We start from the raw sequence: 27,185 nt of genomic DNA, 5'->3' as shown, positions 1-27,185 counted from the left end.
GATCCAGTAGTTAAGAGTTGATGAAGGAAATGTATGCAACAAGCATAATAATCACTTAATCCGACAGAATCCTCACCGTAACTTGGAGCAACTTTAGGGATAAATTGCAAGATCTGAAAAGATAAATATTAAATTGCGTTTACCTGGAAATAAAGGGGTAAAAACGTAATTTAACTCAAATCCTTCTATTTTTCTCAGTTTCAAGTCGCGAGCAGAGGTTTGATGAATTAAACATGAAGAAAGCTCAGCGCACACACCATAAATCTCCCAAATCAAAAGTTCAGATCCGTTTCTCATTCTCTGGTGCTCAATCTCAGTGAACGCCACCACCTACCGGTGGCTCCGATCGCAGAAACGACTTGCCGTCTTAGACTGAGAGAGAGAGAGATCCGATTTCGTGAACATGGAAGGTGGATCCGATAGAGACAAATCGAACTCCTCGTCGTCTCCCATTCCCGTCGTCTCCAATTTCTGGAAAGGTATGCCTGAAAAGCTCGATTTGTTTGCGGTTTTGCTCGAGAAAAACGAGTGTGATAGCTAAATTTGTATAAGGAATCGATAGCTTCTTACTTGTTCGTTGCATTTTGCCGTTGTTACTTTCACATTTTGATGCTGATTATTGGATTTGTATGTCGCTGGAAATTTTAGCTTGCGTAGTTTGATCATGTATAGACGTAGAAATATACGTATGCGCGCTTAATTTGTTGATGAAACTGCGAAACTGGTGTTGTGTAGATTGTTGAGTATTGAAGTAGAAGTTATTAGATGTAAACTAGTAGTGAGAGTGGAATTAATGGAATATCGGAGACGAAGCTGGAAAAGTATCCAGGATTTGTCTTGGTTTGTTGAACTGGAATTATGCCGAATTGTGTGAACAAGCAAATCAGGAAGATTATTGTGAATGTTTGTTTTATTAATGGCTTCTTTTGTTTTTTTGCTTACAGAGTTTGATTTGGAGAAGGAAAAAAGTGTACTGGATGAGCAAGGGCTTAGGATAGCTGAGAATCAGGAAAACAGCCAGAAAAATAGGCGGAAGCTTGCAGAGAGCACAAGAGGTATGCCATTTTATATTCTAACGATGAGGTTCTCCTTTTGTCAGCCAGATTTTCTACTTGAAAAGTGGAGATATTTGGTAGCTTTCGTGGAAGGCTTTTTAATTGTAACTTTAATTCCACATTGCATCATGAAGAACATGTTTCTTAATTTGGAATTTGGGTTGCTACCAGATTTCAAGAAAGCTTCACCGGAGGAAAAGCTAAATCTCTTCAATTCTTTACTTAAGGGTTACCAAGAAGAAGTTGATAATCTTACCAAGAGAGCAAAATTCGGAGAGAATGCTTTTCTTAACATCTATCAAAAGCTTTACGAGGCTCCAGATCCGTATCTTGCACTTGCTTCAATTGCTGTAAGTACCAGCATGCTTCGTTTAGTGTTCCGTGACATCAAATTTTAAATGTTTTTAGTAGATAGTAATTTGGCGTAATACATTAGGGGTCTAAGTATGTAATGATGAACTGAAAACAGAAAGCATCAAAGCATTGAAACATTATTTGTGAATTTGCATGTTGTATAGTTTGTGCTTGGCTTCTGTGCACTCGGCTTGTAGGTTGTATGCTGTGTCTATGTTTCAGTAATATAACTTTTCTTCATCTCCCACAGGAGCAAGATCTTAAATTGTCTGAGCTAGAATCTGAGAATAGGAAGATGAAAGTTGAGCTTGAGGAGTTCAGGACAGAAGCAACTCATCTAAAGAATCAGCAGGCAACAATAAGAAGACTTGAAGAGCGCAACCGTCAGTTAGAGCAACAGGTGAGCAGTGTGTAGTGTCTCTTTTAAATTAAGAAAAGAAACACTATACATTCTCATGTGGTTCGAAGTTTTTCAGTCTCAATATGGCACTGATTTATGTCTTCTTCCTAATGGGTGGACCTTTTCAATGTGGTTAGATGGAGGATAAAGTTAAAGAAATTGTGGAGATAAAGCAACGGAGTTTTGCAGAAGAGAACCAGAAAGTACTTGAGGTCCTGACAGAGAGGTATGTATTGCTCACATATTAAGTATGGAAATTTGTTTGGATGAAGCGTCGTTAGTTTTCTTAATGGATTTGTTTTGTGTCTGTTGAGAACATATTGAATGTATTTTATTTTCTTGTATAACGTGATTGATGATCTCTCCATTCTATACAGAGAGCAAATGTTGCAGGATCAATTACGACAAGCTAAAGACAGTGTTTTCAATATGCAGAAATTACATGAGCTTGCTCAAAGCCAATTGTTTGAGGTTCGTGCACAATCAGGTGGGTTCATGTCCCCAGTTTAGTTCTCTTAGAGCATCTTTAGTGTGTGTGTGTGTGTGTGTGACAAGGCCCTATGGTTTGAACATTATGCTTGTTTTTCTCTGCCACTTTTCGTGAGGCATCTCATATTTTCCTAATGATTTCAGAGGAAGAGAAGGCAACGAAGCAATCTGAGGTCAATCTTCTGATGGATGAAGTTGAACGGGCTCAGACACGGCTTCTTAGTCTTGAGATGGAGAAGGTGCGTTCAAACCTTTTAATACAAGATTTTTAGCTGTTCATAACTCCACCTTTTACGAAGGGGTATATTTCATTGAGTGGCACTAGTCTTTTGTGCAATTGGATCATACTTTCTAATTTTTCATTGTTTGTAAAGGTTCATGGTACTGCTATTATGGTTCTTCTGTGTTTCATTATTCATTCTTGTATTAGTTGGTTCTTCATTGTTTAGGCCCTTTTTTCATTGAATGTTTTTGCAGGGACATTTGCGGTCCAAGTTACAGTCAGCTAATGAAGAAACTGACAATAAGAAAAGGTGAGGGACTTCACTGTCTTACTTCATAGTGCATGTCCCTAGAAATTGTGGTTTCAATCTATTTTCCTTTTCTTTGAATTGGTAACTGCTTTATACTGTGAACCATCTATTAGGGGAAAACCTTGCTTGGGAAATTAGAGTCTTTAATATAAAGAACTAAGCAATTCACCCGAGTATTTTGCTCTCAGCTATGGCGTTTTGGAGTCGTAACTATATTCCATATATTGAATTCAAAACTCATCTAGAATTGGACAAGAACATCGTGAAAGTAACTGAGTGAATGAGTGTTCTGCTAGTCTTATTTGGAGTTTACCCGGGCTCTGTACCTGGGATTATATTCTTGTAATATACTTCATAATGTTCTTTTCCTCTATTGGAGCTCTATATAAATTAGTTTTGTGTTATCATAGGGATATAATTTTATTTTAAATTGTTTGCTCCGCACAGTGATAATTTAGATTCAAATAGCATCCTTGAGAATTCTTTAAGTGCCAAAGAGAAGATCATAGCTGAACTCAACATGGAACTTCACAATATTGAAACCACCTTATCAAATGAAAGAGAGGAGCACATGAATGAGATCAAGAAGTTGAATGCACAGCTCATTGAAAAGGTACATTTAGCTTCTTGCTCCAGGATACTTTCTTCTTATGCTGAAAGTACTGTTAGGGGTTGGGGGAATTGCATTGCTTAGTGTCTTTTTCCCTTAATAGGTAGGGTTTGTTTTTAGCAATGTGATGCCATAAACAAATAGAAAAAATAAAGAAAAACAGGAGTGATGGAATAGACATACTTGTCTCTTACGTTCAGTATCTTATATACCAAAGATTTTAACTTCTGTAGTTTCTTATCTTCTCTAACTATATTTCTGTCTTGTAAATTCAGGAAGCTTCTCTTGAGGAGATGAAGAAAGAGCTTCAAGCAAGGCCAACAACAAAACTGGTTGATGATTTGCGTAAAAAGGTGAAGATTTTGCAGGTAATACGACATTTTCTCTACATAATTAGCTCAGAAGTTGCATGCTATGATTTTTGTTCATTTTAGCTGCATGTTGATGATTTTCATTGAAAGTCCTGGAAATCTTTAGTTACTGTTTAGTTGATTTTGGACTTTGCCATTGATGCTGTTTAGAGATATTCATAACACATAATTACGTTCAGTGTGGACAATGTCCATGAATGAATTCACCACATATTTTTTATATTTGTTTTATTTTTTATTTTTATAGGAAGTGACTAATATTAACTTCAGCAGTGTGGTTTTGAGTATTCATCTATCATTTTACAACAAAGAACAATTAATGTGACTGGTCTCTAAACAGATGTCAGAAGGATTATGTCATGTTTGTTAATTTGAAATTGTAATTGCCATTATCAAAATGATATATATCGGATTGGAATTCAATCTTCTTTCGTTGATTAATCCAAATACCAACAATAGTGGCTCTATTATTTATTTGATTATTGCATGGTTCTACTTTTGACTTCCCATCCATATTGGTTGTATTATTTGTATCTTTCTGTTTATCTCTCGTCTTTTCTGCTGTTTTCTTGCATCTTGTTTGCTTTCATTGAACTAGGTTGTAAACATTGTCCTCCTTTTCTTGGTCCCAGACAATGTTCTGTCAATCTAACTTTTTGATGAATTTGTAGGCAGTGGGTTATAATTCAATTGAGGCTGAAGATTGGGAAGTTGCTACAAGTGGGGAAGAGATGAGCAAAATGGAGTCTCTTCTTCTTGACAAGAATCGGAAAATGGAACACCAACTCACACAATTGAAGGTATGAAGCTTGTTCACTTCCATGCACACACTTTTGACCAAATCAGTCTGGCTCTTCAGATACAGATTTGGAATTGAACTTTTTATAGAGATGATAATATCTTTTTGCGGGGTCTTTGATTAGGTTATTGAATATTTCATTGAGATCTGTCATGTATCTGTGTATTTTTGCTTTGTGCTGCTTTCAGGTGCAACTTTCAGAAAAATCATCTCTGTTGGAAAAGGCTGATGGAGAAATAACAGAACTTGCAGAAAAGGTTAATGAACACAAAAAATTAATACAGAAGTTGGAGGATGATATACTGAAGGTGAGCATCAATGGACTCATGCTGACCAAAATGAATGTGTTACTTTTGCCTTCTATGATATGAACTACGAACTTACGAAGCATATTGGATTTAACTAGCCTGCATTGTGAATATCGAACTATATATTTAGCATTTATAATTTTTACAAGTGGAGTTACCTTAGATTTCATAAACATACAAATCAGCATCCTAAGGACATCTAGGTTCATTCCCCTCCCCCCCCCCCCCCCCCCCAAAAATATATATATATATATATATATATATTTCTTCTTTAAATTTGAATTTCATCTCCCATTGCAGGGATATAGCTCCAAGGAGAAAAAAGGAAATTTATTTGATGACTGGGATCTATCAGAGGCTAGGAGCACAGAGCTATCAGAGGTACCCTTCCTCTCTTTCCTTCTCTCCCTGTCTCATTATATCCATCTTTCATTTTTGCCATCACATATTTCCGTTTCTTTAAATAATCATTGTTGGACATAAGAGCTGAACAGTTATATCAGTCAATAATTTGTGGCTGCAATGATACAATTTCTGGCTCTGCTCATTTGGGATATAAATGTGCAACACCTTTTGTCCAAGAAAGTATGAAGTCACATGTTAATGTTTGTCGTTCGTTTTTTCCTCAAGAAACTGGAAGTATATCATGCATTTCTGGAAACTACATGAAGTTTTGTCGTTACAGATTTAATAATATTGTGAATTCTTTGGGCTGTGGATCACTTCAACAACCTGACAGCACCATTGTTGATAGCCGGATTCTGTTCACACTAATTATACCACTGGCCTCTGTTGGTTTTGAGACTTTAACAATTAATCCTAACAAGATCTTTTTTGCAATTATGTACATACACATTTTGTGTTTAAGTTATTTTAAGTGATAGTTCTAGGCATACATTGTGCATGCCTTCTTGCTCTTTTTGGTTATGCAATCAATTGGTTCCAGATTATATGGTTTGTTCATAATAGCCTTTCTGAATCAGAATGCAGAACAAAAGCATGTTTCCTCGGACCAAGACCAAAGCTCAATGCTTAAGGTTATCTGCAATCAGCGAGATCGATTCAGGGCACGCTTGAGAGAGACAGAAGAAGTTCGTCCTTTATTTTCAAACACTCATAATTGCTTTGGTTGTTTAATCTGCCCTTTCCATATGGCTGGATTACAAGTCTAATCGAGTAATTTTGTCGACTGCTATTGTATATACTAGGAAATTAGACAGTTGAAGGAAAAGATAGGAGCTCTAACAGTGGAACTGGAAAGGACAAAAGCTGATAATGTCAAGCTGTATGGAAAGATTCGCTATGTTCAGGACTACAGTCTTGAAAAAGTAGTGTCTAGAGGATCAAAGAAGGTGATATATATGTCGCTATCTTCATCCTAATATTTGCTTTTAGTTTGTTAAGATATTCTCTTGCTAGCATTTTGTTTTTTAGTCTAGCGGACTCCTTGTCCTGTGTTGTATATGCTTTTTGTTAGAAAAGTTGGTTTCTCATTAACAAAATATGTGGGTTTTAGTTTTTCTAATACTTGTTTCTTTTTATTTGGTATATTTTAGCAAGCAGAGGATCTTGAAAGTGGTTTCTCCTCAGATGTTGAATCTAAGTACAAGAAGATCTATGAGGATGATATAAATCCTTTTGCAGCATTCTCGAAAAAGGTTTGGCAATGTTTACATTCTGGTGAAATTTTGAAGTTCCTTAGCTGAGATGCATTTCTGTAATATATTCCTTCTGCTTTCTTCTGTTTGTTAGCAATCATATAATAAACTTTTTTTGTACACAGGAAAGGGATCAAAGGTACAAGGAATTGGGTTTCAGGGACAGAATTACTCTTAGCAGTGGACGTTTTCTTCTTGGCAACAAGTAAGAATACATAATCTTAGCTTCAAGTACTCAGATTCGGCTCCTTTCTTCTGTAGTATGGTGTTCTGTTTTTATTTATTAATTTCATGGTGTGAATTCCTGTCCTGGATTCTTAAATCTTGGCTTGACAATGATTTTAGCTGTCAGGTTTTTATGTGCCTGTGTAATATATATATATATATATATATATATATATATAATACATTATATAAGGTGTAAAGGCTGAAAGTGTTTTTTTTGTCTAGTATCTACTCATTCCTTTCGGCATACTTTATAACTCTAATTCATGTTCAGACATAACATACCCTTCTTCAATTAATTTAAGAGTTATGGTTGCAGGTATGCTCGGACTTTTGCATTTTTCTACACCATTGGGTTGCATATACTGGTATTCACCTGTCTCTACCGAATGTCAGCTCTGAGTTATCTCAGGTATGTTATGTTCTGATGTATTTGCAGCGGTTTTACTGGTTAGTCTTTTTGATTATATTATTTTCTTTTTCTATTTGTGCAGCAATGGTCAGGAGGATATCCTTGTCGGGGACACAACTCAGAATCTCCCACATGGTCTCTAGGCTCTGCGACATTCTGAAGCTTTGCAGAATGTATATACAACATAAATGACTGTTATACTGCCTGTGTTTTGGCTTTTCTTTTCTTTTTCCCTTCACTAATTAGCTGTAAAGCATGTATGTAAAATTATAGATATAGGGACAAATCAAGTCGATCCCATTCGGATGGCCATATTTTCTGTTAGAATGGTTCGATGAGTTCAACGGTTCTGTTCAACCATATTTTGGGCTGTTATTTTCAGTCTTTGGAGCAATTTCCTGCTTCTGGCTTGCAGAACAGTTGCTCATTGCGAAAGTCACCCAAGAAAAAATGTTGGCAAAGTGAAGAAACAAATATGAAGGGAAGCAATAATGAATGAGACGAACAATTAAACCAACATGCATTTACCCAGTTGAACGCTCACTCCCATGTTTGGGGATTATCAATAAAACGTAGCTTTGTTTTTCCTTTTCCTTTCGGGGATTAAAAAGGAAATCTTTTGTACTGCTTTAAAGCTCCATTTTTTTTCAAGGTTATGTTCGGTTTTGCTTTCATTTAGGGTCACCCCTGATTTAAATCAAGCTTGAGTTGGGTTTAGCTCGACTCAATTGTGGAATAAGCTCGAGCTCAAATTATCTTCTTAAAAATTTGCTCCGTTCAAAATGTGTTTGGAAATTATAGTGACCGCACATTAGCATTATAGTTTTAGCAAAAGCATACCATTTAACAATCTCATCTTAACTTGTGAAAAATCGTAACGAACAGTTTCCGATAGAAGGAATGCACCTTTTTTTTTTTAGAAGAGAAGGAATGCACCTTTGTCGACCAAAGTTGTTGGCAAAAGCATCCCATAGAATTTCAGTACTCCACATGTATGTATGGTTTTGTTGTTTACCCCTTTTTGTGTCTCCATTGTTTCATTTGGATCAGCTAAGAGGGGATGTTTCTCGTGGTTTTGTATTTTCATTGTAATGTTTTTTCAATCAAAAAAATAAAAAAAAACATCCCATAGAAAATCTCACCGCAATGGCTCAACCAATGAAAATTCATCGGTAAGAATTTGAACTATCAAAATTTCGTCGACAAAAGCATCCCATAAAAAAACCTCAACTCAACCGATGAAAATTCATCGATAAGAAGTAGAACTAAAGAAATGTTGTCGACAAAAGCATGCCATCAAAAATCTAAACCTCAACCGACGAAAAGTCGTCGAGTAAAGGAAAGTTACACACTGTGTGGCAAACACCGGTCAATAGAGGGGTTTATGATAATGATAGACCCCATCTGAGAGGCTCTCCGTCTATCTTCCTCTATAGCCCACCTCTCTCCTAGGGTTTTATGTCCATACTTCTCCAACACTCAAACAATTATTTGCTTCATACAAATCACATCCAATCAAAAATGAGCGTCGCTGCTTCTATATCCTCCATCGCCACCGTTCGTTTCCCCAATTGCCGCCGTCACTGCTTTCGCGCCTCACCATCTCTCTCGCTTCGGATAATGGCCCAATTCTCATCCTCTGCCGCGTCTACTCCGCCTTCCCGCTCCGAAGCGGCCGCCGTGGAACCCAAGAAACCGCCCAAGCTGCCGTGGCTCATTGTCGGACTCGGAAACCCCGGCAAGAAGTACAGCAGCACCCGCCACAATGTCCGTACGACCACTCTTTCCCCCCCCCCCTCAAATTTCGAGATTTTGATTTGAAATCGGTATAATATTTATGGTGGCGTTTTGTTTTTTCAGGTGGGTTTCGAGATGGTGGATGCTATAGCCGAAGCTGAAGGGATAGCTTTGAGCAGTGTTTCTTTCAAAGCCCTTGTTGGGAAAGGTACACTTGCTTCAAATTTTATCATCACATTCGATTCAATGCTTCAATATTCTAGTTTCGAATATAATGTGATGATCAACAGGCTGTGAAATTGCCAGTTGCCTTTGTTCTCTTTCTAATTTGAGTCTACATTCTCTGGTTTAAGATGTTGTGTGATTGGTTTTAGATGTAGTTACTCCGAAAACAGCAACTGAATCACAGTTGATTCGATAGAGGATTATAATAGGCTTTGCATAGCATGCATAAGAGTTGGCAGCATTCTCATGTCTTTAGAATAAGAACTTTAGACAACTTATCATTCGAATACAAGCTATTATATTCAGTCTGGAGAATACATTGCACATATCTCTTTACACATGTGTCTGAAATATTAGACCATATGAAATACAGGCCCTTTACTACGTTTTTCCAAGATTCCCAACTGTGGAGAAAATACTGTATTAATTCATTATCCTGCTTGTTTCATATTGTAGGATTTATTGGGGATGCCCCGGTTATATTTGCCAAACCGCAAACTTACATGAATAAAAGCGGTGAGTCTGTAAGTAAGCCATCTCACGAGTTGTCTTGATTTGTGAACATGTTTCTGTGATGGTTTTTTGATGCTTGGATCCTTTTCTGAAGGTTGGAGCCATCGTCTCATATTACAAAATTCCATTGCAGCAAGTACTTGTGGTATAGCTTCTCTCCCTTGTTGACTTGATCTCTACATTACAGTATCTTCTCTCATTGTGCCTCATTTTCCTTCTTCTGAGCCAGAGTGCCCCCTCCTGTTTCTCTATAATGTTCAAAATTTTCATTTCTTTTTGTCAGATCTTTGACGATCTGGATCTGCCATTCACAAAATTGCGGCTGTTGCCAAAGGGTGGACATGGAGGACAAAATGGGTAAGTTTAACATATTCCTGATATAGTAATGTCTATTAAATTTGACTGGAGTATCTCAGGTAAAATCTAATTGAATTCGAGCAAATCCACCACTGTACCACTCAACTTAATGAATGATTACTTTGATCTACATGCAATTCTTATACGTCTCTTGGACACAATGGAGAATTTCCTAGACTGTGGTCATCCTTCTGCCAGGAATAAATGTGGTAGTGAATGTAAAAAACATGAAATTTATTGCTCCATTGTGACTTTTCCAACTAGGAAGAACCGGTAGTGTGGTTGTTGGATGTTCTTTCCCCATGTCATAATAACATTGCTGAGTTGCATGTATTTGTCTCTTTAGTTTGTGTCCATCAAGTTGATTGTCGAATTTTCTGGGTGCCTGAGGCTTGGAGATCCTCAGCAAATAATATTGTTTTTGTTATTTTCTGTATATCCACATTCAAAGAGTCAGAAGAAGCCCTTAAACAGTTTTAATTGATTTCCCTTATTTGCTTTATGTTGCAGGATGAGAAGTATAATTGATCATTTTAAAGGAAGCCGTGACTTTCCACGTTTGAGAATCGGTAATTTACCTAGAGCACCGGAAAGTCTTTCCAAAATACGTATATGCAAATTTTTATTGAAATTGAATTGGTGAAATTTCGTTATGAATGGTGAAATTTGTTTAGGCATTGGGCGGCCTCCTGGGAAAATGGACCCTGCCAACTTTGTTCTTCGTCCCTTTACTAAACAAGAACGTGAAGAGGTTTGTAAACTTTGTGATGCAATAATTTGGGAGAATTACATATGGCTTGACATTGGACTCTTAACAGTTCCCTGTGTATGATTTTCAGTTAGATTTTACACTTCAACATGGCATAGATGCGGTGCGGATTCTCTTGCTTGAAGGGTTCAATAAAGCGGCAACGTTTGTTAACACAGCCAAGCCCTTGGAGCAATGTAGTTAATTGCTCTTCAGGTTGCAAGCTTTGGTTACCCTGAGAAGCAGAATATTACATTTAGACTTCTCATTTGGGTAAATCATCATCCATTTCATCGTTCCCTCAAGGTTTTTTTATCTCACAGTGCTACACTGAAGACTTATACAGAAACCGTTCGGGAATTTGCAAGCATTTACATTCTTTGACAGAGAAGCTGCGGCTATACTTCATAATAACATTCTAGAACAACAGTAATCCAATGATGTGGTTCTCATTTTTCCCTTACATTTCTGGCTCCAGCAATTTATATCATCTGTATGAACGTTTTACTTTGTCATAATCTTTGTACAAATAAAGAGGTTCAAATCATGTTGTTAGCAATTTATATCATCTGTATTGCCAAATTGTTTATTGTTAAGTATATCATACGAAGTGATTGCTGAAAAAAAAAAAAAAGTAAAGAATATTACAACAAAGTGATTGCATTTTTTTTTGGCAGAAATATCACTTTGGTCATTAAACTATGGCTTGCTCGACACTTTGGTCATCCAACTTTTAAAAACTTCATTTTGGTCATCGAACTATATCATCACATATCACTTTGGTCATTCTGTTTGTTTTCTCTGTTAACTCCAAGGGTATTTTGGAGATTTAAAGGTTTACTCGCCATTTTTATAACTTAATCCAACTTTTCCAGCCTAAACATAAAACTTCATCCAATTTTACTAACTTTTCCCTCCTTTTATAATTCCTTAATTTATTAAATCAATATTTTTCTTCCTTTTATATTCCCTCACTTTGAATCATTCTCTGACTCGATTATTTTTCTTTGTTGCATGCTTTGATTATTGATGATGAATGCATGAATAAAAGGAGGAAAAAGTTGGCAAAATTGGATGAAGTTTTATGTTTAGGCGGGGAAAATTGGATTAAGTTATAAAAATGGCGGGTAAAACATTTCATCTCCAAAATACCTCTGGAGTTAACAGAGAAAACAAAGAAAATGACGGAATGACCAAAGTGATATACGGTGATATAGTTCGATGACCAAAATGAAGTTTTTAAAAGTTGGATGACCAAAGTGTCGAGCGAGCCATAGTTCGATGACCAAAGTGATATTTCTCCCTTTTTTTTTTTGGGCAAACGAAGTGATTGCATTGTACTATTGAACTATAGTAATCTTTTTTGTCTGAATCTGAACTAAATTGATTAATATGAGAGTGACATATTAGTCGGCTCATAATCGTTTGGTTCGTGTCTCATGCTTTGATTGATTGATTAGAAACAACAGCCCAAAAGTCCAATAATTCAAAAATGCACTTGGTGTACTGATGTTCCGTGTTAAATTCTACAACGTACTGTTCTGATGTTCTCTGTTCTCTCGAAATCTGACAAAACATGTTGGATTATATGAAAATTTGGTCGTCTTGTTGTTTCATCCCTCCTGTGCATTCTCTGTTATTCTTGACTCGCAAGTCGCAAGTTTACAGCACAGATACCAGATCATCGGCCTTGAAATGTGAAGTGGTCCAAGTAAGATCACTGGCCTTGAAATGTCAAGTGGTCAAAATACTCTTTAGAACCCTCGCCTGCCACTTGACCTTTATGAGATCTTATAGGTTGACCTATATATTTTCAGTGATTTAAACTAAAACAATACTACCGAGTAATTTCAATCAAAACTATGTCAAAAAAATCTTTTGAATCGTAAATGGTCTACAGTTTAGGTTTGGGGTTGGAGGATTTTATGTATATCAATTATTATACACTTAAAATGAAGGAACATAGACAGATGAATATTTCTGCATCGACTTTGGGACGCTATCATAACTACATATGGTAGTTCAAGTTTATGATTGGACCTAAATTTTATGGCATTCAACTGCATATGGTAGTTCAAGTTTATGATTGGACCTAAATTTTGTGGCATTCAAATGTTTCACGCACTAGTCCCTATCTTGTGTAGATGTGCTTACAATTGCGGTGATAGAGCGTTCACCCTCCCACCGCCACCAAAATCAAGACATTGACACTAGAGAAACCGGAGTTATATAAAAGGCTAATAATTATTTAGTACGAGGAGCTAATTTACAAACATTTCTATCATGTTCAATAAAATTGTGATGTGAGATCTACTAGTTAATTAAATCTAAAACTCGAAATATTTATATCTTTATCACATGCTCAGAAACATAATATAACTTTTTGGATCGCGAAATTTTTAAGTTGTTATCAAAAATACAAGATACCGAATCACAGATCAGCGAAAAATTTTATGAATAGAGGTTTAAAAAATGGGTCATCATAGATATATCAATACCCAAATATTATGATATATTGACAGATATATCAAAGAGATATCACTAATATAGTGCACTTGTTAGGAAAAAATGATATATCTACTATCGACATATACACTCACGTTCACTCTGACCAAATAAATTATGCTCAACCACCGTTGAATGTAAATCTAATAGTGAAAAAAATTATTTTTAAATTGAGTTATTTTATTTTCAACCGTTAGATATAAACCCAAGTGTGATTGATCATAATTTATTTCATCGATTACTGACCGGTTTTACCACCACTGTCGACATATACGTGGGTGTGAGTGAAGATATTTAGAACCCTGATATGAACATCAAAGCTGGGCTGGGAAGCAGACACCGTGTGGATCCGCATGCTAAAGCGAAAGGGCCCAATAAGGGCTAGTAGAAATCTGCCGACAATCACGGGACTCGGGCCCACAAGTCCAACTTTAGAAACCAAGGTCTTACCAACAAAGTGCGTGCTCATACTACTAATAAAACCCTTACGTTGTCGTCCACTCCCCAAAAGTGGGCCCTACGCTCCCCATGTGACCTCGTCCCCCACCAGATCGCACCGGACGAAAATGAGAGATAGCTGCTAATTCGTAATTTAGTGCCCAAAAGTTTGAAAATTTTCACATGCAAACATGTAACACCAATACCATGACACGAGCCACACATGCAACGTTGCAACCCCTTTTGTAACGTATCACTTATATTCGATGGCGTGACCCCCGCCTTCAAATTTGGACCGGAGTAATGCTATACGTGATCACAATAAGAGACTAGTGCTACATGACCAACCAGAAAATGGATAACATTTTAAGTTGAGCGGTCGTATCACCACGTAACACGTCCTTTTTTTTTTATGATCTAATTCATGTTCCTATGATTTATGAAGTTGCATATAGGGTGAGATTTATTAAAATGATTAGATAAATTTACTAAATTTAACTGCTTATAAATTATAAGCTCATGACCTAAAGGCTAAAACACTTGCTCAAGTCATGTTCTCATACAGAGAGCGAGATTTTATGGAACATCAGACAAATCTAGTTATCTGACTGCTTTATTTATAAGTTCATGACCCCTTCCTATAAAATTGTACTGAAAATTTATATAGCAGATGAGATGGGCCACACTGTCGTACAACTCCCACCTACATAATACACTAACATCAATATTGACATTTATACCTATAGTAATTGGTAAGCCTAGATACACAAATAATGCATTTAAAAAAGGGAAAATATCACAAATGGTGTATGAACTTTAAGTCATTCTACATTTTGGTGTACCAACTTTCAAAACTATCAGAATGGTGTATCAAGTTTGCTCCAATCTTTCATTTTGGTGTACGCCGTTAAATTTTCCGTTATCTTTACAAAAAAAAAAAACTGATAAAGCTAAAGGAAATATAACGGAATTTTTTCTTTTTTTTTGTAAAGATAACGGAAAATTTAACGGGTACACCAAAATGAAAGATTGGAGCAAACTTAATACACCATTCTGATAGTTTTGAAAGTTGGTACACCAAAATGTAGAATGGCCTAAAGTTCATATACCATTTGTGAAGATATCGCTTTAAAAAAATTGAAACCTTAGAATGCACCTTCTTCATTTAGATTTATGAGGAATGAATAGGTACAGTACACATATTTCGAACCAAACTTCCAAACCCTATTCAGATTTGACCTAAACCAAACTCCAATCCTACCACTTTCATTTATGTTTTTTTACTTTAACTACAGAGGTCATTTAACACTTGTTTGGAGAGAATCCGACGCGATTGTTCGCCAAGTCGTAACTGACACGTGTCCCTTGCTGCTGGACGTTTCCTATGATGGACAGAGCCGACGACGTCGGAGCGAAGGCGAAGCAGAAAGTGCCCGAGTTGTCCACCGGAATCAAGTAGTTCTTGGCGGGGAGAGGAAAGCTTTTCCCACCCGAAAATAGAAACGACACCGTTGGGACCCGCACGCTAGTTTTTCCCGAGAGATCATAACACGTGTCGAACAGCGCGAAGGTGCCCGCGGGAGTAAGGTCAGGCGCGAGTCGCTTGAACGCGTCGCGGAGCGCGTTGTAGGCCGCCGTCTGCAGCCGAGTGATGGCGGTTCCCGAGTCGACGATGATCCCGCCGTTGCCGGCATCGTCCATCTGAAAAAGCGATGGAGGAATCGACACCGGACGGCCGCCGACGCTGAACCCGGTGAGTCCGACATAGTAGAAGGTTCCGAGTTTGCGGTTCTTGAGCAGCGGCGCGATGACGGAGTCGCGGGGCGCGGCAGAGTTGAACTCGAGTGTGGACGACGCGCTGGAGTCGCGGTTGACGAGGCAGTACGACAGCGACGAAGCTTTAACTTGCGAAGGAAGTGAGAGAGAACCGCCGCCGAGTCCGAGCAGTCCGGCGGCAGCGACGAACAAACCCTCGTTGTCGTGGCCGCATCCCAACGCGATGGTGTTGATCGCGCCGGAGTTCCCGAACGACACCGTTTCGGTCACGTAGTCGCCGACGGTGTACGAGCCGTCGCCGTAGGAGACCTGGTAGAGGCACTTGCCGTTGCGGCAGGCGGAGACCTGGAGAGCCGAGCATTGCGGCGCATCGCAGGAGAGCTGGCGGAAGGTGGAGGATCCGGTGGGGTTGAAAACCGGGTCGGCTTGCTGGTAACAGTCGGAGCAAGGCTGGCATTGGAGCCAATTGACGTCACTGCCGGTATCCAACACCATGTAAAACTGCTTCGCCGGGTTGCCGACGCCGACGCGTGTGAAGTACTCGCCGCTTCCCAAGCTGGTCCCGGAAGTAACCGGAGTGGACAGGTCCTCGGGTCGGATCCCCGTCTGCATGGGCTCCAGATCCGCCCGGTTCACCCCCTGCAGCGCAAACCGGAGCTTGGTGTTGAGCGAGTCGACTCGGGCCGAGTCGCGGGCGAGGCGGGTGCGGACCAACGACCTGTAGTCCTTGTGCTGGGAGGTGTAGAGAGACTCACGGGGGTGGAGCTGGAGAGTGAGCGACGAGACCGAGGAGGAGTTGAGCTGGGCTTGGGCTTGTGGTTGTAGCTCAGCTGCTTCTTGGTGGTCCAAAGGCTTGAGGGTTTGTGGGTCGAAGGAGATGACGTCATGGGCCTGGCTGAGAGAACCGGCGACGTCGAGAACAGTGGTGTCTGATACTACGGTGCGGGAGAGTGTGGGAGGAAAAAGGGTAGTGAAGATGAGAGCTGAGAAGGTTAAGACGAAGAAGCGAAATGGGTTCTGCGCCATTGTAGCAGAGAGGTAGATCTGACTTCTGAGAGATGAGTGGGAACTGAGGGGAGTGAGGGGCTAGGCTTTAAGGAGATGAGAGGAGGAAGAAGATGAGACTAGAGAGAGCATTGAAGTGGGAAGTGGGGTTGAGGGGCCCACAGGTGGGGGGGTTACAATTTATGGAAAAGCTATCCGGGTTGGTGTGGAGTGTGGACGTATATACGTTACTGAATTCGTCATTGTTTTACTTGATTTGGGTGCAGAGAGGACTAGGATTATAGATCAGGGAGGATTCAGGATTGGTTTTTCACTTTCTCGGATAAGGAGGATGTATAATAGAAGAGTGTATGGATACTTGCAGTATGAATAGATGTAATTTTTTTGATATTAAAATATATAAAGGAGTGAATTAGATGAGTGGCTGTAATTTTTTTAGAGATTAAAATAACCTACAGTGCACTTGCACTGTGGGTACATACAATCCTCTCCAGTATAATAGAGTAAAAGTTAATGGGTGAAAGAGTTGGATGAATTTTTGTGTGTATACTCATCTCTTAGATAGGAGAGTTTAAATAGGTACATTGGATCTATACGAGGCTGACTATTGTAAAATAACGATTGAAAACAGTAATTAAGGAGGTAGACGAGTGAGAAATCGGAAGATGAGTAATGGTCAATGTTTCAAATTTCGGTTTCGGTTTCGATTTCGATACTTCAAATTTAAGGAAATTTCAGAGAAAGTTTCGATTTTGGTGGAAATTTCAGTTAAAAATAAAGAAATCAAATTAATTGCATTTATAAAATGATATTTTTGAATGAAACTTTTACATAGACTAAACTAACTTATAATAAACCTATTTACAATGTAACATCTCTAAAATTATAAATTTATAATAGAATTATGATATTTTATATGGACGAGTAATTAACTAGTACTGTAGTAGGTTGCTAAACTACTGTTTTTATCTATGTGTATTGATAATGTGTTGTATATTGATAATGTAAAAGTATAAAAGTATGAAGTAAAAATTTCATATTTTCTCTATAAAAGTATGAAGTAAAAATTCATTGTAGGTGACATAAAAATTTAACAGAAATTTTAGAGAAATTTCGGACAAAATTTCGGTGTGAATTTTTAAATATATATTGTGTGTGTAGATATTTCGGAAATTAAGAATTTCGTGGAAATGTAAGGAAAATTTCGGGAAACTTCTGACGGAAATGATATAGCATATGAATTTCGTTTCGATACTTCAAAATTACAGAAATTTTGACAGTTTCAGAGAAATTTAAAACCTTGGTAATGGTTGTAATTCTCAATCGTTAATATAATAATTATGAGGTAATGCTTTCCTAATTTGCTGAGTGTGTGGCTTTTGTCTGGCAGCGATTGTGGGAGGTTTCTGCACGTCTTTTTTATGATCAGGGTTCTATGTCTTTTCCTCTTGTTGAGGGTAAACAAAGGTTTTTGATCCTGTAAAAGTGTAAAGGTAAAGCTGTAACGTAGTTCAATGGTTTCTAGATCAGAGAGAGGTTTAATATTTTGGGTAAAGGAGGAAGATACGTATAAAATCATGAGGTAACGCTTTTCTAATTTTCTGCCACCGATTGTAGGAGCTTTCTGTCTTTTTCTGAGTTAGGGTTCTTTCACTTCTTTGCCGTTTCCTACTGTTGGGGGTAAAGGTAAATAAAGATTTTTTTGACCCTGTAAAGTAAAGGTAACAATTCCAGTTGTGAGATTAAAAAGGTCCTTGAGCAGTCACTTTCTTTTTCTTTCTTTAATATCCGTACCAAGTGGTACACTGGTACGAGCATTGGGTAAATCGTAAATATGTAGTTTAGAACTTTAGGCGCTTTTGGGAAGTTGCTTCTGTATAAAGGTATGTTTTTAATCGAGAGGCATGTGGATAGAATTTCAACTGGATTAGTAGCTGGATTGGTTGGAAGTGCTTAACACATCTGGAAGACGAATTAGCGATCATGAATCATGATGATAAAGCTTGTGTATTGAAGGGGCTGGGTCTCGTTTAAAATTTTGTCATCGATGAGAAAACATTTGATACGTTTTTTATTTTTTATGTATCGTTGCAATTTTCTGCATTAACGAATAACTCCATCCCCATTTATCAATGCCAATTCTTATCTCCATGCTGTAACCATAATAGTTTGGCAAACCTAATTCCTCCGGTTGACTACGGTATCTAATGTAATTAATATTTGGTAGCCTGAATTTTAGGTGTCTTAGACAAATTTTTTTTTTTCCCCTTTCATTTTTCTTATATAAAAATGTCAGTTCTTGATAAATAAATAAATAAAATAAATCAGCAATTCAGACTGTATCTATAAAATAAAAATCTAATTGTCGTACTCGCTGATTAAATGTGCAGGCCTTTTTAGATGCAGCAAGCGGTTGGTGGTAGATATCATAATAATAATCATATAGAATAAGCTAGACTGATTATGAAGTGGAAGACAGCCACGTAGGTTGATTGGTCAGTATTTGATCAAGACCATCTCTTTTCCACTTTGATTCGTAGCACAGGAATAAGATCAATATAATATGGTGTTTTCCTTTTCCTATTTTAACCATATTATGAACCGAAAACGAAAAGGAAGTGAAGGAGTCCAACCTTGAAAACTTTTTTTTTTTTTTAATCAAATTAGTGTTTCAATCCATTAAAAATAGTGAGAAGCAAACATTACACAATAATCTGTTTCTATAGAGGGCCGGTCAGAAGTGAGCTATTGCTAAGAGCCATATATCTAGAACCCTACTTAAAGCTGTCTTTGATAGCAACTAAATCTAAGTAAGTAAGAGAACATGACACTGTTAGGAAAAGAACCGGACCAGGCCAAATGTAGTTGCAAAACTTCAAAAATCTCAAACTAGTTGGTTAATTATGTTTGACAGAAAGCTTAACTATATATTCAAAAATGTTCAATAAAACTAAATAAGAGAAATTAATATTGTTTGGTATCTCGTCACCTTCATATATTATTAAGGGTGGATGAATCGTTTTGTGAGGTGCATTTTTTTCTCACGAACTCAGCTTACAGAGTTAATCATATCTCTTTAATATTAGTTTAGTGTTGTATGTTGCGCAAATTTTCTAATTATTATAATGAAAGATCTTGTTCAATAGTTGCAGTTCAATGTTAATTCAGAACTCCCATTTATAATTTTTTATTATTCTTTTAAGGAAAAAAAAAAACTTTGGTTAGTTTTTTTTTACTATGAGTGAGAAATTTTGTTAGATGATAATATTCATACTCTGATGGGTACATAAACCATTACCTCGAGTACACTTGCATAAATCTTCAAATAGAACATCCTCAATAATAGGGGATGAATCCTCTAACTAAATATCATCAGCATAAGAATGAATAACAAGGTAAGTCAAGCGATGAGGTTCACCATTTGCTTCACGACATGTGCGTCAAATAACAATGGAATTAATATCTAAAAGCTTTACTTAGTTTATGCATAGTAGTTTTTTTTATTTTTTATTTTTATCAGATAAACAACTCAAATGCTATAACTAGTATTTTGTAATTCAAACTCACAACATCTCATTTACGAATGGGAGACTATGCCACTAGACCAAATGATACTAGTTTTTGTTTGGAAATTGTTCTAAATATCAATTTTCTTCCCCTCCAAATTAGGGTTTAAGGCTTTAGTTAATAGTTAGTTTATACCGTTTATTTTGGCGGGCTGAAAGCTTATGATTATATAAGCTCTAACCAATAAGATCACCAGCTGACACAAAGAACACAAAAAATGAAGGCTTCAAAATCCATCTCTCCCTTCAGGCTTTCCTCTCTTCTACGCATCCAAAAGGACCCAGCTCTCGCCCTCCAACTCTTCCAAAACCCTAACCCTGATTCAAACCCCCAACCCCAAAAGCCCTTTCGCTACTCTCTTCTTTCCTACGACCTCATAATCTCCAAGCTCGGCCGCGCCAAAATGTTCGACCAATTGGAGCAAATCCTCCACCAAATGAAGCAAGAAACCCGTTTTGCTCCGCCCGAAATCATCTTCTGCAATGTCATGTCATACTACGGCCGGGCTCGTCTCGCTGACCGTGCACTCCAAGTGTTCGATGAAATGCCTTCTTTCCGTTGCCAGCGGACTATCAAATCATTCAATTCATTGCTAAATGCGCTTTTCAAATGTGGGAAATTTGAGAAGATGAAGAAGGTCTTGGAGGGGATTGAGGATTATGGGACCCCCGATGCGTGTACTTATAACATATTGATCAAGGCTTTTTGTGGGAGTGAGGATTTGGATAATGCACGGAAGGTGTTTGATGAAATGCGCAGCAACGGTCTTCAACCGAGTGATGTGACATTGGGGACTTTAGTTCACAAGCTTTGTTCGGATTCTAGGGTGAAAGAAGCTTTGGAGTTGAAAGAGGATTGGGAGCGCGTTCGTGGAGTTTTGCCTAATGGATTCGTGTATGCGTCGTTGATGAAAGGACTTTGTGGGATTGGTGAAATGGCATTGGCTTTTGGCCTTAAGGATGAGATGGTAAGGAAGAACATTCGGTTGGATGCAGCGGTTTATTCTACTTTGATCAGTGCGCTTCTAAAGGCCGGTAGGAGAGGAGAGGTTCCGGGGCTTTTGAAGGAAATGAGTGAGTATGGGTGCGAGCCAAACACTGTGACTTACAATGCAATGATTCATGGGTATTGTAAGGAGAAGGATTTCGAGGCAGCGTACAGAGTTTTGGATGAGATGGTGGAGAAAGGGTGTCGACCAGATGCTATTAGTTACAATGTGATTATTGATGCATTGTGCAAAGGAGGGAAATGGAGCGAGGCCAATCTGTTCTTTCAAGATTTACCAAGGCGCGGGTGCCATCCGGATGTTCTTTCATATCGAATGCTATTTAGTGGACTTTGTGATTGCGGACAGTTTAAGGAAGCAGCATTTGTCTTGGATGAGATGATCTTTAAGGGTTGTGCGCCCCATTATGCACGGACGCATAAACTTGTTGAGGGTTTGTGTCAGGAAGGTAATATGGAGTTGGTAGGGACAGTTTTAAGTAGCCTGGAAAAGGCAAATGTTCTTCATGGAGATACCTGGAGGATGGTCATTTCTACGCTATGTAAGGAGAAGCCGTCAGATGTGTCTGAGCTCATCGATACTTTGGCAATGCAGTAAACTGGGGATGTACTCGTGCCAATAATATAAAAATGGGTTTGTAAAGCAACGGAAATGCTATCTGATTCTTTGTATCTCTGAAATGGACGACTTGCAACTTTATGAAAACATAGTGGTTACTGGTTATCTTTCGAAAAGAGTATCAGTCTTCACTATGCTTGCGCTAATTTATAGTAAGGACTATTGTACTCTTTCTTTGAGGTTTCAGGTTCTTCTTTTTCAAAGGGTCGGCAATCGGGTACCTGTTTCCCAGAAATATATGCACAAAAACTTAAATACGCAGAAAAAAAATATAATATATAATGTAAAGTGTAGACAGAGAACATCAAGGGGACGTAGCTCATATGGTAGAGCGCTCGCTTCGCATGCGAGAGGCACGGGGTTCGATTCCCCGCGTCTCCATTCTGTAATTGTTTTTATTTTTTTAACTAATGAGAGATACTTCCAGTTCTTTCTTTTCTTTATTTTTATTTTTTTGAAGAAACTTCCAGTTCTTTCTTGTTCCCTTAGAAACTATTTTTTTTCCCTTTTTCTTCTAGAAAATAATTTCATTACACTTCCAGTCAACTAATGTGGGAAGATAGAATCATAAAAATAACATGAGGAATCTGAGAAATGAAGAACGAGTAGATGTAGAATGCCTAGAATCAAATCTTCAAGGGTGTTTTATTTTTAATTTTGAAACCGTTGTATATATGTTCTTGTTTACATCTCACATTTCCTTTCTCCTTCTGGTCTTCATCTGCTCTCTCTTTCTCTAATTAATTATAAGAACAGAATGCCGAAACATTACCCAACATGCCCGGGAAGCAGTTCGTGTTAATAGGGGCAAGCTTATGTACATACTAGTGTACTACATACATACACATTCGCACTACTCAAACCGATATAGAACCAACGATATGACCTAGCTAAGACATTGCAATTCCTTTTATAATTTACTTTTATTTAATTTTGTTTTTGATAATGATGGTACTAATCAACAATGATCAACATCCATCACTTGCAGGCTCAACCGAACTCAGAAGACCATTGCCTCTGAGCTGCATGCAGTGGTCTTCTGCATCCACCTGAGCGCACACAATCACCACTGCCAGGCCGTTGTGATGTGCCTCCTGCATCACGTTGACTGCAATGTCAACTGTCATTCCGGGGATAACCTTCATCAGAACTTGGACAACATACTCCCGCTTGTTAAAGTTATCATTATGCAGCATCACACGATAAGGCGGGGACATTTTCTTTGATTTCCTGCGAGCAAGGTTTATCAGTTGAAAGTTTCTACTATAATGATAATAACTAAAAGTAATCTTATACTGTTAACAGGCATGAGTCACAAATACTTTCTAACAGTAAGGCTTACTGAAAGCTCTTCCTAAAAACCTGCAGGAATTGCTTACAAGATAAGGTCACTACCATCTACAGAGGAAATTACAATAACCAACTTTCACGTCTTCAGAGCACTAGTTTAACCAATTTTACATATTCAGAAATATAACCACTTGAGCCGTATTCAAGTAGTGCTTGAACCCCTCGAGTAACATTTAGTCTCTTGAGAAATGTTCCAACTCCCCTTGAGTTATTTATTTCTAAGAATGTAAAGTTAGCTAAATGTCCCTGAAGAGTCCAAATTTGGGCTATTCCCAATCTACAGGTTCCACTACTCAGGTAAAAAATGCCATTCAACAAAAAATGAGTTGGGAAGGGGCAGCCATCTGGGAAATTTGGTACACTAGCCAAACTTTGGACTCAGACTTTCAGCCATACGTATAAAATTGAAAAGTATAAACCACTAAAGCGTTCATATAGCATAGCCTCCTGAGTAGTGTTAAAGCCCTCTCTAGTGATTGAAAAAATCTCGATGAGTCCAAAATCCAATCAACTATGAACATGAATAGGCTCTTCTGCTATTACACTGGCTGCTGAATTACTTTGTTACATTCACTTAGGACTGAGTACTAACTACAGCATTCCTAATTCTTTCACCTTTACCATGTCTAATTTAAGTTTCGGCTCTTACAAAGCTCTATTCGAGAGACGGATTAGCATATAGAAAATCCCCTCAATTATCTATCTGAAACAATCAAGTCTGTTGTGCATACCGTGAAAATTACAGAAAACTCATGCAACAGAAGCACAATCGTATAATTATACAGACAATTGTATTGCACATACCTCAAGTCAAACTCAGAATCACGACCAGGTGTGGTCTTCTCTATGGTTGGCTTCTCCAACAACCCACCTCCTTTTCCAAGCACAGTGGTTGTTGCAGTCATCACGGCGCTCCGATTTGGGCATTGTTTATGAAAATAGGGTTTATCGCCTCCTACATAAATCACAATCATGTTACATTGAACAAATCTAGCATGCCCTAAATCGCTGAACTTGCCCCAAATCTATGAACCCTGCTTGTGATTAACCACCCGAAATGAAAATTGCGATCATCAGAATTTCATAATAATCATCATTTTATGTAATACAATTTTGCAGATAACAGAGTTCGGTTGATGGATTTAAATACCCTGATAGGTAAAGATGAAAACTTCAATGGAAATTGAAGAACCCAGAAAGGAAAAGTACCTGATTTAGTGAGATTGAAAACTTGGGTGGGTGAAAGAGGGACTCGACCGCATAGGGCAGCCATGGGCGTCTCACTCTCTCTGTGTCTCTGAGACTCTGAGCTCGTGAGCCAGAATAGCTGGGAAGGGAATGTGTGGCATGTACTGGTTTTGTGGTTCGGGGGCCAGCGCCTTTCATTTTGCCAATGGTGTTGATCAACGACACGTCGTAGGAAAATCTTGTTTGTGGGAAATATCCAATTCCGGCCTTGTGGCCCTGAGACACTTGAGATTCGAAACAGATTGATGCTACGTTTGTGTTTGGTTGAAATGTAGGTAAGAAATAGAAATATGACACAAGGTCTTTAAATTTCGGAGGCGTAAGTGCAAATATTAGAAGAAAGTCTTTTCAGTTTTGTATGAACCTTCAGAAAAATAATGATGAAATGTAATAAAAATGAGTCGAGATGTGACTCATTAAAATTTTATTCGATTAAAATTTATTGTCGAAATTCAAACCAACACTAACATAGTTAGTCACTCATAGTTAGAAATATCGGCAACATCACTATTTATCTGGTCTTTGTATATGTAATATTCTCCATTTGTTTTGACTTTTGACCTTAGCTAGGTGGCAATTACTCTGTTCACTAAATCAACCTTAATTTGTTGCTCATGGACATACTGTTTTAAATATATCACCTTAATTGCATTTCATTGTTATTTCCTTCTTGCATGACTTTCGCACATTTGTTTTCGTAGCCTCTACAACACTCAATAATTTTGGTAAATCATGCTACGTTGATGTGTGTGAGATGTTGGAGCTAATTAAAAGTATTAGTGTATTGTATCAAAGATTATGTATTATTGTAATAGTTTAGTCTGATGAATTGAATCTAGCTTGATTTGTTGCTCATGTTTTGCATCTAGAGCGAGAGAATGGTTATGACAAAACAAGTAAAACTATTTCAGTAAGTAATTTGGTTCGTTCATGTTTTCTATTATAAGAACAACTGATATAGGTTGAATCATAAAAAACATGTAGTAAGATATTGTTACATATACTGTTATGTAATTGGTGGAAATTGTTATAGCTTACCCTAGAGCAAAATCACATGATTTGCATTTTTATAGCTTACCATCCAAATTAACCATTAGCATTGTAGTTTAGTACATTTGCCTCAACTGCTCATGTACACCTTGCTCTCTTTATGTCACGTACATTTGTTTCATTCCTCACCGTTCTTGCACTCCTCATGTACATCTTGATCTCTTTACAGAACTCATCTAATTATTACCCGCTATCTAGAGCACCTAATAACATTGGTAAAACTGAATGATAGCTATGTCGAAAGTGAAACTGAATTGGATGCACACAAAAAAAAATTAGTGGCACTTGTACTAAACATTGTTGCATAAGTTTTTAATTAAATCAAATTGTTCAATTTGCAACCTCTCTTTCAAAGTTCCTAAACCAGCCACACCAATTTCCTTCTTATTTCTCACATCTTATCCAGTTCGGGATATTATTCTCCTTTTTTTTTTTCCAAAATTTAATTACAAAATGGGTTTTGAAAATCGGTAATGAAGAATTAAGGAATGTCCAGGAGTGAATAAACTTTCCTTAACTATTACTGGATCAAATATTTTCTTGGTTGTTTTTTTTTTATTATTGAAAATGAACTTTAGAGCATTTTTAGCAATGCTAGCCATTTTTGAGTCAAATTTTAGCTAAAGTAGCTAAAAATTCATTTGAGCTAGCCATTTTAGAATTAAGTCTACATCAATGCTCTCTATTTTAGCTAGTTTTGAATTTATATTAATTTTTAAATAAATATTAAACAATTTAAATGTATTTATAAATTACATAAAATAACTTAAAATGAATGTTTTAACTTATAGAGAGCTTCATCCCTCTCTCTATATTTAGGAGCAGATAGCTAAAAGTTATAATAGAGAGTCACTTAGGAGCCTGGTGCAGCTGCTAAAATAGATAAAAAGCTAAACATACTCTCCAAAATAGCTAAAGAGCCACAATATAGAGTCTGCTAAAGATGCTCTTATTAAATCAAAAGAGTAAATATTTCTCAAAATTTAAATACAAAATGGGTTTTGAAAATCGATAATGAAGAATTAAGGAATGTCCAGGAGTGAATAAACTTTCCTTAACTATTACTAGATCAAATATTTTCTTGGTTGTTGTTTTTTTTATTATTGAAAATGAACTTTATTAAATCAAAAGAGTATATATCAAAATGGAGAGAAATTGTTCTCTTTTGAGAACCCTCACCTCTTTACTAACATCAGTTGCTTACACACTACAAGAAAAATGGCCTTTTGCAAGGAATTTTTTCCTTGTAAAAAGCTGGAAATTCCTTGCATTAACTCAAATGCAAGGAATATTTGAGTCCTTGCAAAGAGGCCCTTGCAAAAGAGCAAATACAACGACATGAAAATTCCTTGCATTTGTGAACACAAATGCAAGGAATTGTTCATCTCAAATGCAAGGAATTGAACACCTGAGGTTAACTATGGCTAAATGATATACAAGGAGCATTCCTTGCATATCATTCCTTGCATTTAGTTAAAAAAAAAAAAAATTGAATAAAAGAAAATACCCCAATTGCATGTCATTCCAAATTTTATTTTTTTTATTCCTTAAATTAAAAACAATTAGTTCATTTGTACATCAAAAATTGCGATAATTTAACAGTATTTCACTTAACCAAAAATACTTCTAGTTCCAGATCCAAAGAAATGACGCTCAGAGGCGTTTGAAAAGAGATAATCACAAAACATTTCCTAGAACACTTCTTTTCTATGTCGAAGACTTGAGATAATCACAAAGCTTTTCCTTTAGAACCACATAACACTTCTAGCTGGGGCAGCCTCATTCTTATTGAGAACCTGAAAAGATGAGAACTTTGATCACTTGGCTA

The 27,185-nt window shown here is 37.3% G+C and overlaps 5 protein-coding genes and 1 non-coding gene across 6 annotated transcripts; 4 read left to right on the top strand and 2 right to left on the bottom strand.

Moving 5' to 3' along the window:
• The first annotated feature begins 205 nt into the window (after window positions 1–205).
• LOC112179878 (protein CASP) lies at window positions 206–7,802 on the top strand. The gene is made up of 19 exons (XM_024318370.2): window positions 206–479; window positions 945–1,055; window positions 1,227–1,405; window positions 1,660–1,809; window positions 1,947–2,035; window positions 2,187–2,296; window positions 2,443–2,537; window positions 2,776–2,831; window positions 3,279–3,444; window positions 3,717–3,809; window positions 4,484–4,612; window positions 4,800–4,919; window positions 5,220–5,300; window positions 5,903–6,010; window positions 6,128–6,271; window positions 6,476–6,577; window positions 6,703–6,782; window positions 7,122–7,214; window positions 7,297–7,802. Exons 1-19 carry the CDS (start codon window positions 404–406, stop codon window positions 7,355–7,357), a joined length of 2,043 nt encoding a protein of 680 aa, XP_024174138.1. The 5' UTR covers window positions 206–403; the 3' UTR covers window positions 7,358–7,802.
• A 788-nt stretch (window positions 7,803–8,590) lies between these two features.
• LOC112175184 (peptidyl-tRNA hydrolase, mitochondrial) lies at window positions 8,591–11,362 on the top strand. Its single transcript, XM_024312847.2, has 8 exons — window positions 8,591–8,981; window positions 9,075–9,159; window positions 9,633–9,700; window positions 9,784–9,834; window positions 9,973–10,046; window positions 10,557–10,615; window positions 10,721–10,797; window positions 10,886–11,362. The coding sequence occupies exons 1-8, from the start codon at window positions 8,673–8,675 to the stop codon at window positions 10,997–10,999; spliced, it is 837 nt and encodes a 278-aa protein (XP_024168615.1). The 5' UTR covers window positions 8,591–8,672; the 3' UTR covers window positions 11,000–11,362.
• A 3,502-nt stretch (window positions 11,363–14,864) lies between these two features.
• LOC112176993 (protein ASPARTIC PROTEASE IN GUARD CELL 1) lies at window positions 14,865–16,617 on the bottom strand. The gene has a single exon (XM_024315139.2). The coding sequence runs from the start codon at window positions 16,537–16,539 to the stop codon at window positions 15,040–15,042; it is 1,500 nt and encodes a 499-aa protein (XP_024170907.1). The 5' UTR covers window positions 16,540–16,617; the 3' UTR covers window positions 14,865–15,039.
• Window positions 16,618–20,231: 3,614 nt separating this feature from the next.
• On the top strand, window positions 20,232–21,855 carry LOC112179604 (putative pentatricopeptide repeat-containing protein At1g53330). The gene has a single exon (XM_024318067.2). The coding sequence runs from the start codon at window positions 20,303–20,305 to the stop codon at window positions 21,686–21,688; it is 1,386 nt and encodes a 461-aa protein (XP_024173835.1). The 5' UTR covers window positions 20,232–20,302; the 3' UTR covers window positions 21,689–21,855.
• Window positions 21,856–22,017: 162 nt separating this feature from the next.
• On the top strand, window positions 22,018–22,090 carry TRNAA-CGC. Its single transcript has one exon. It is a non-coding gene; the product is annotated as a tRNA-Ala (tRNA).
• Window positions 22,091–22,338: 248 nt separating this feature from the next.
• LOC112175161 (ATP-dependent Clp protease adapter protein CLPS1, chloroplastic) lies at window positions 22,339–24,429 on the bottom strand. The gene is made up of 3 exons (XM_024312824.2): window positions 24,269–24,429; window positions 23,864–24,014; window positions 22,339–22,939 (listed from the first exon to the last, which is right to left on the bottom strand). Exons 1-3 carry the CDS (start codon window positions 24,330–24,332, stop codon window positions 22,678–22,680), a joined length of 477 nt encoding a protein of 158 aa, XP_024168592.1. The 5' UTR covers window positions 24,333–24,429; the 3' UTR covers window positions 22,339–22,677.
• Window positions 24,430–27,185: the final 2,756 nt, after the last annotated feature.

The sequence above is a fragment of the Rosa chinensis genome, chromosome 7 (genome assembly GCF_002994745.2).
Source record: "Rosa chinensis cultivar Old Blush chromosome 7, RchiOBHm-V2, whole genome shotgun sequence".
NCBI lineage: Eukaryota > Viridiplantae > Streptophyta > Magnoliopsida > Rosales > Rosaceae > Rosa > Rosa chinensis.
Note: the sequence above shows the minus strand (reverse complement) of the source record. Positions and strands in the feature narration are given on the sequence as shown.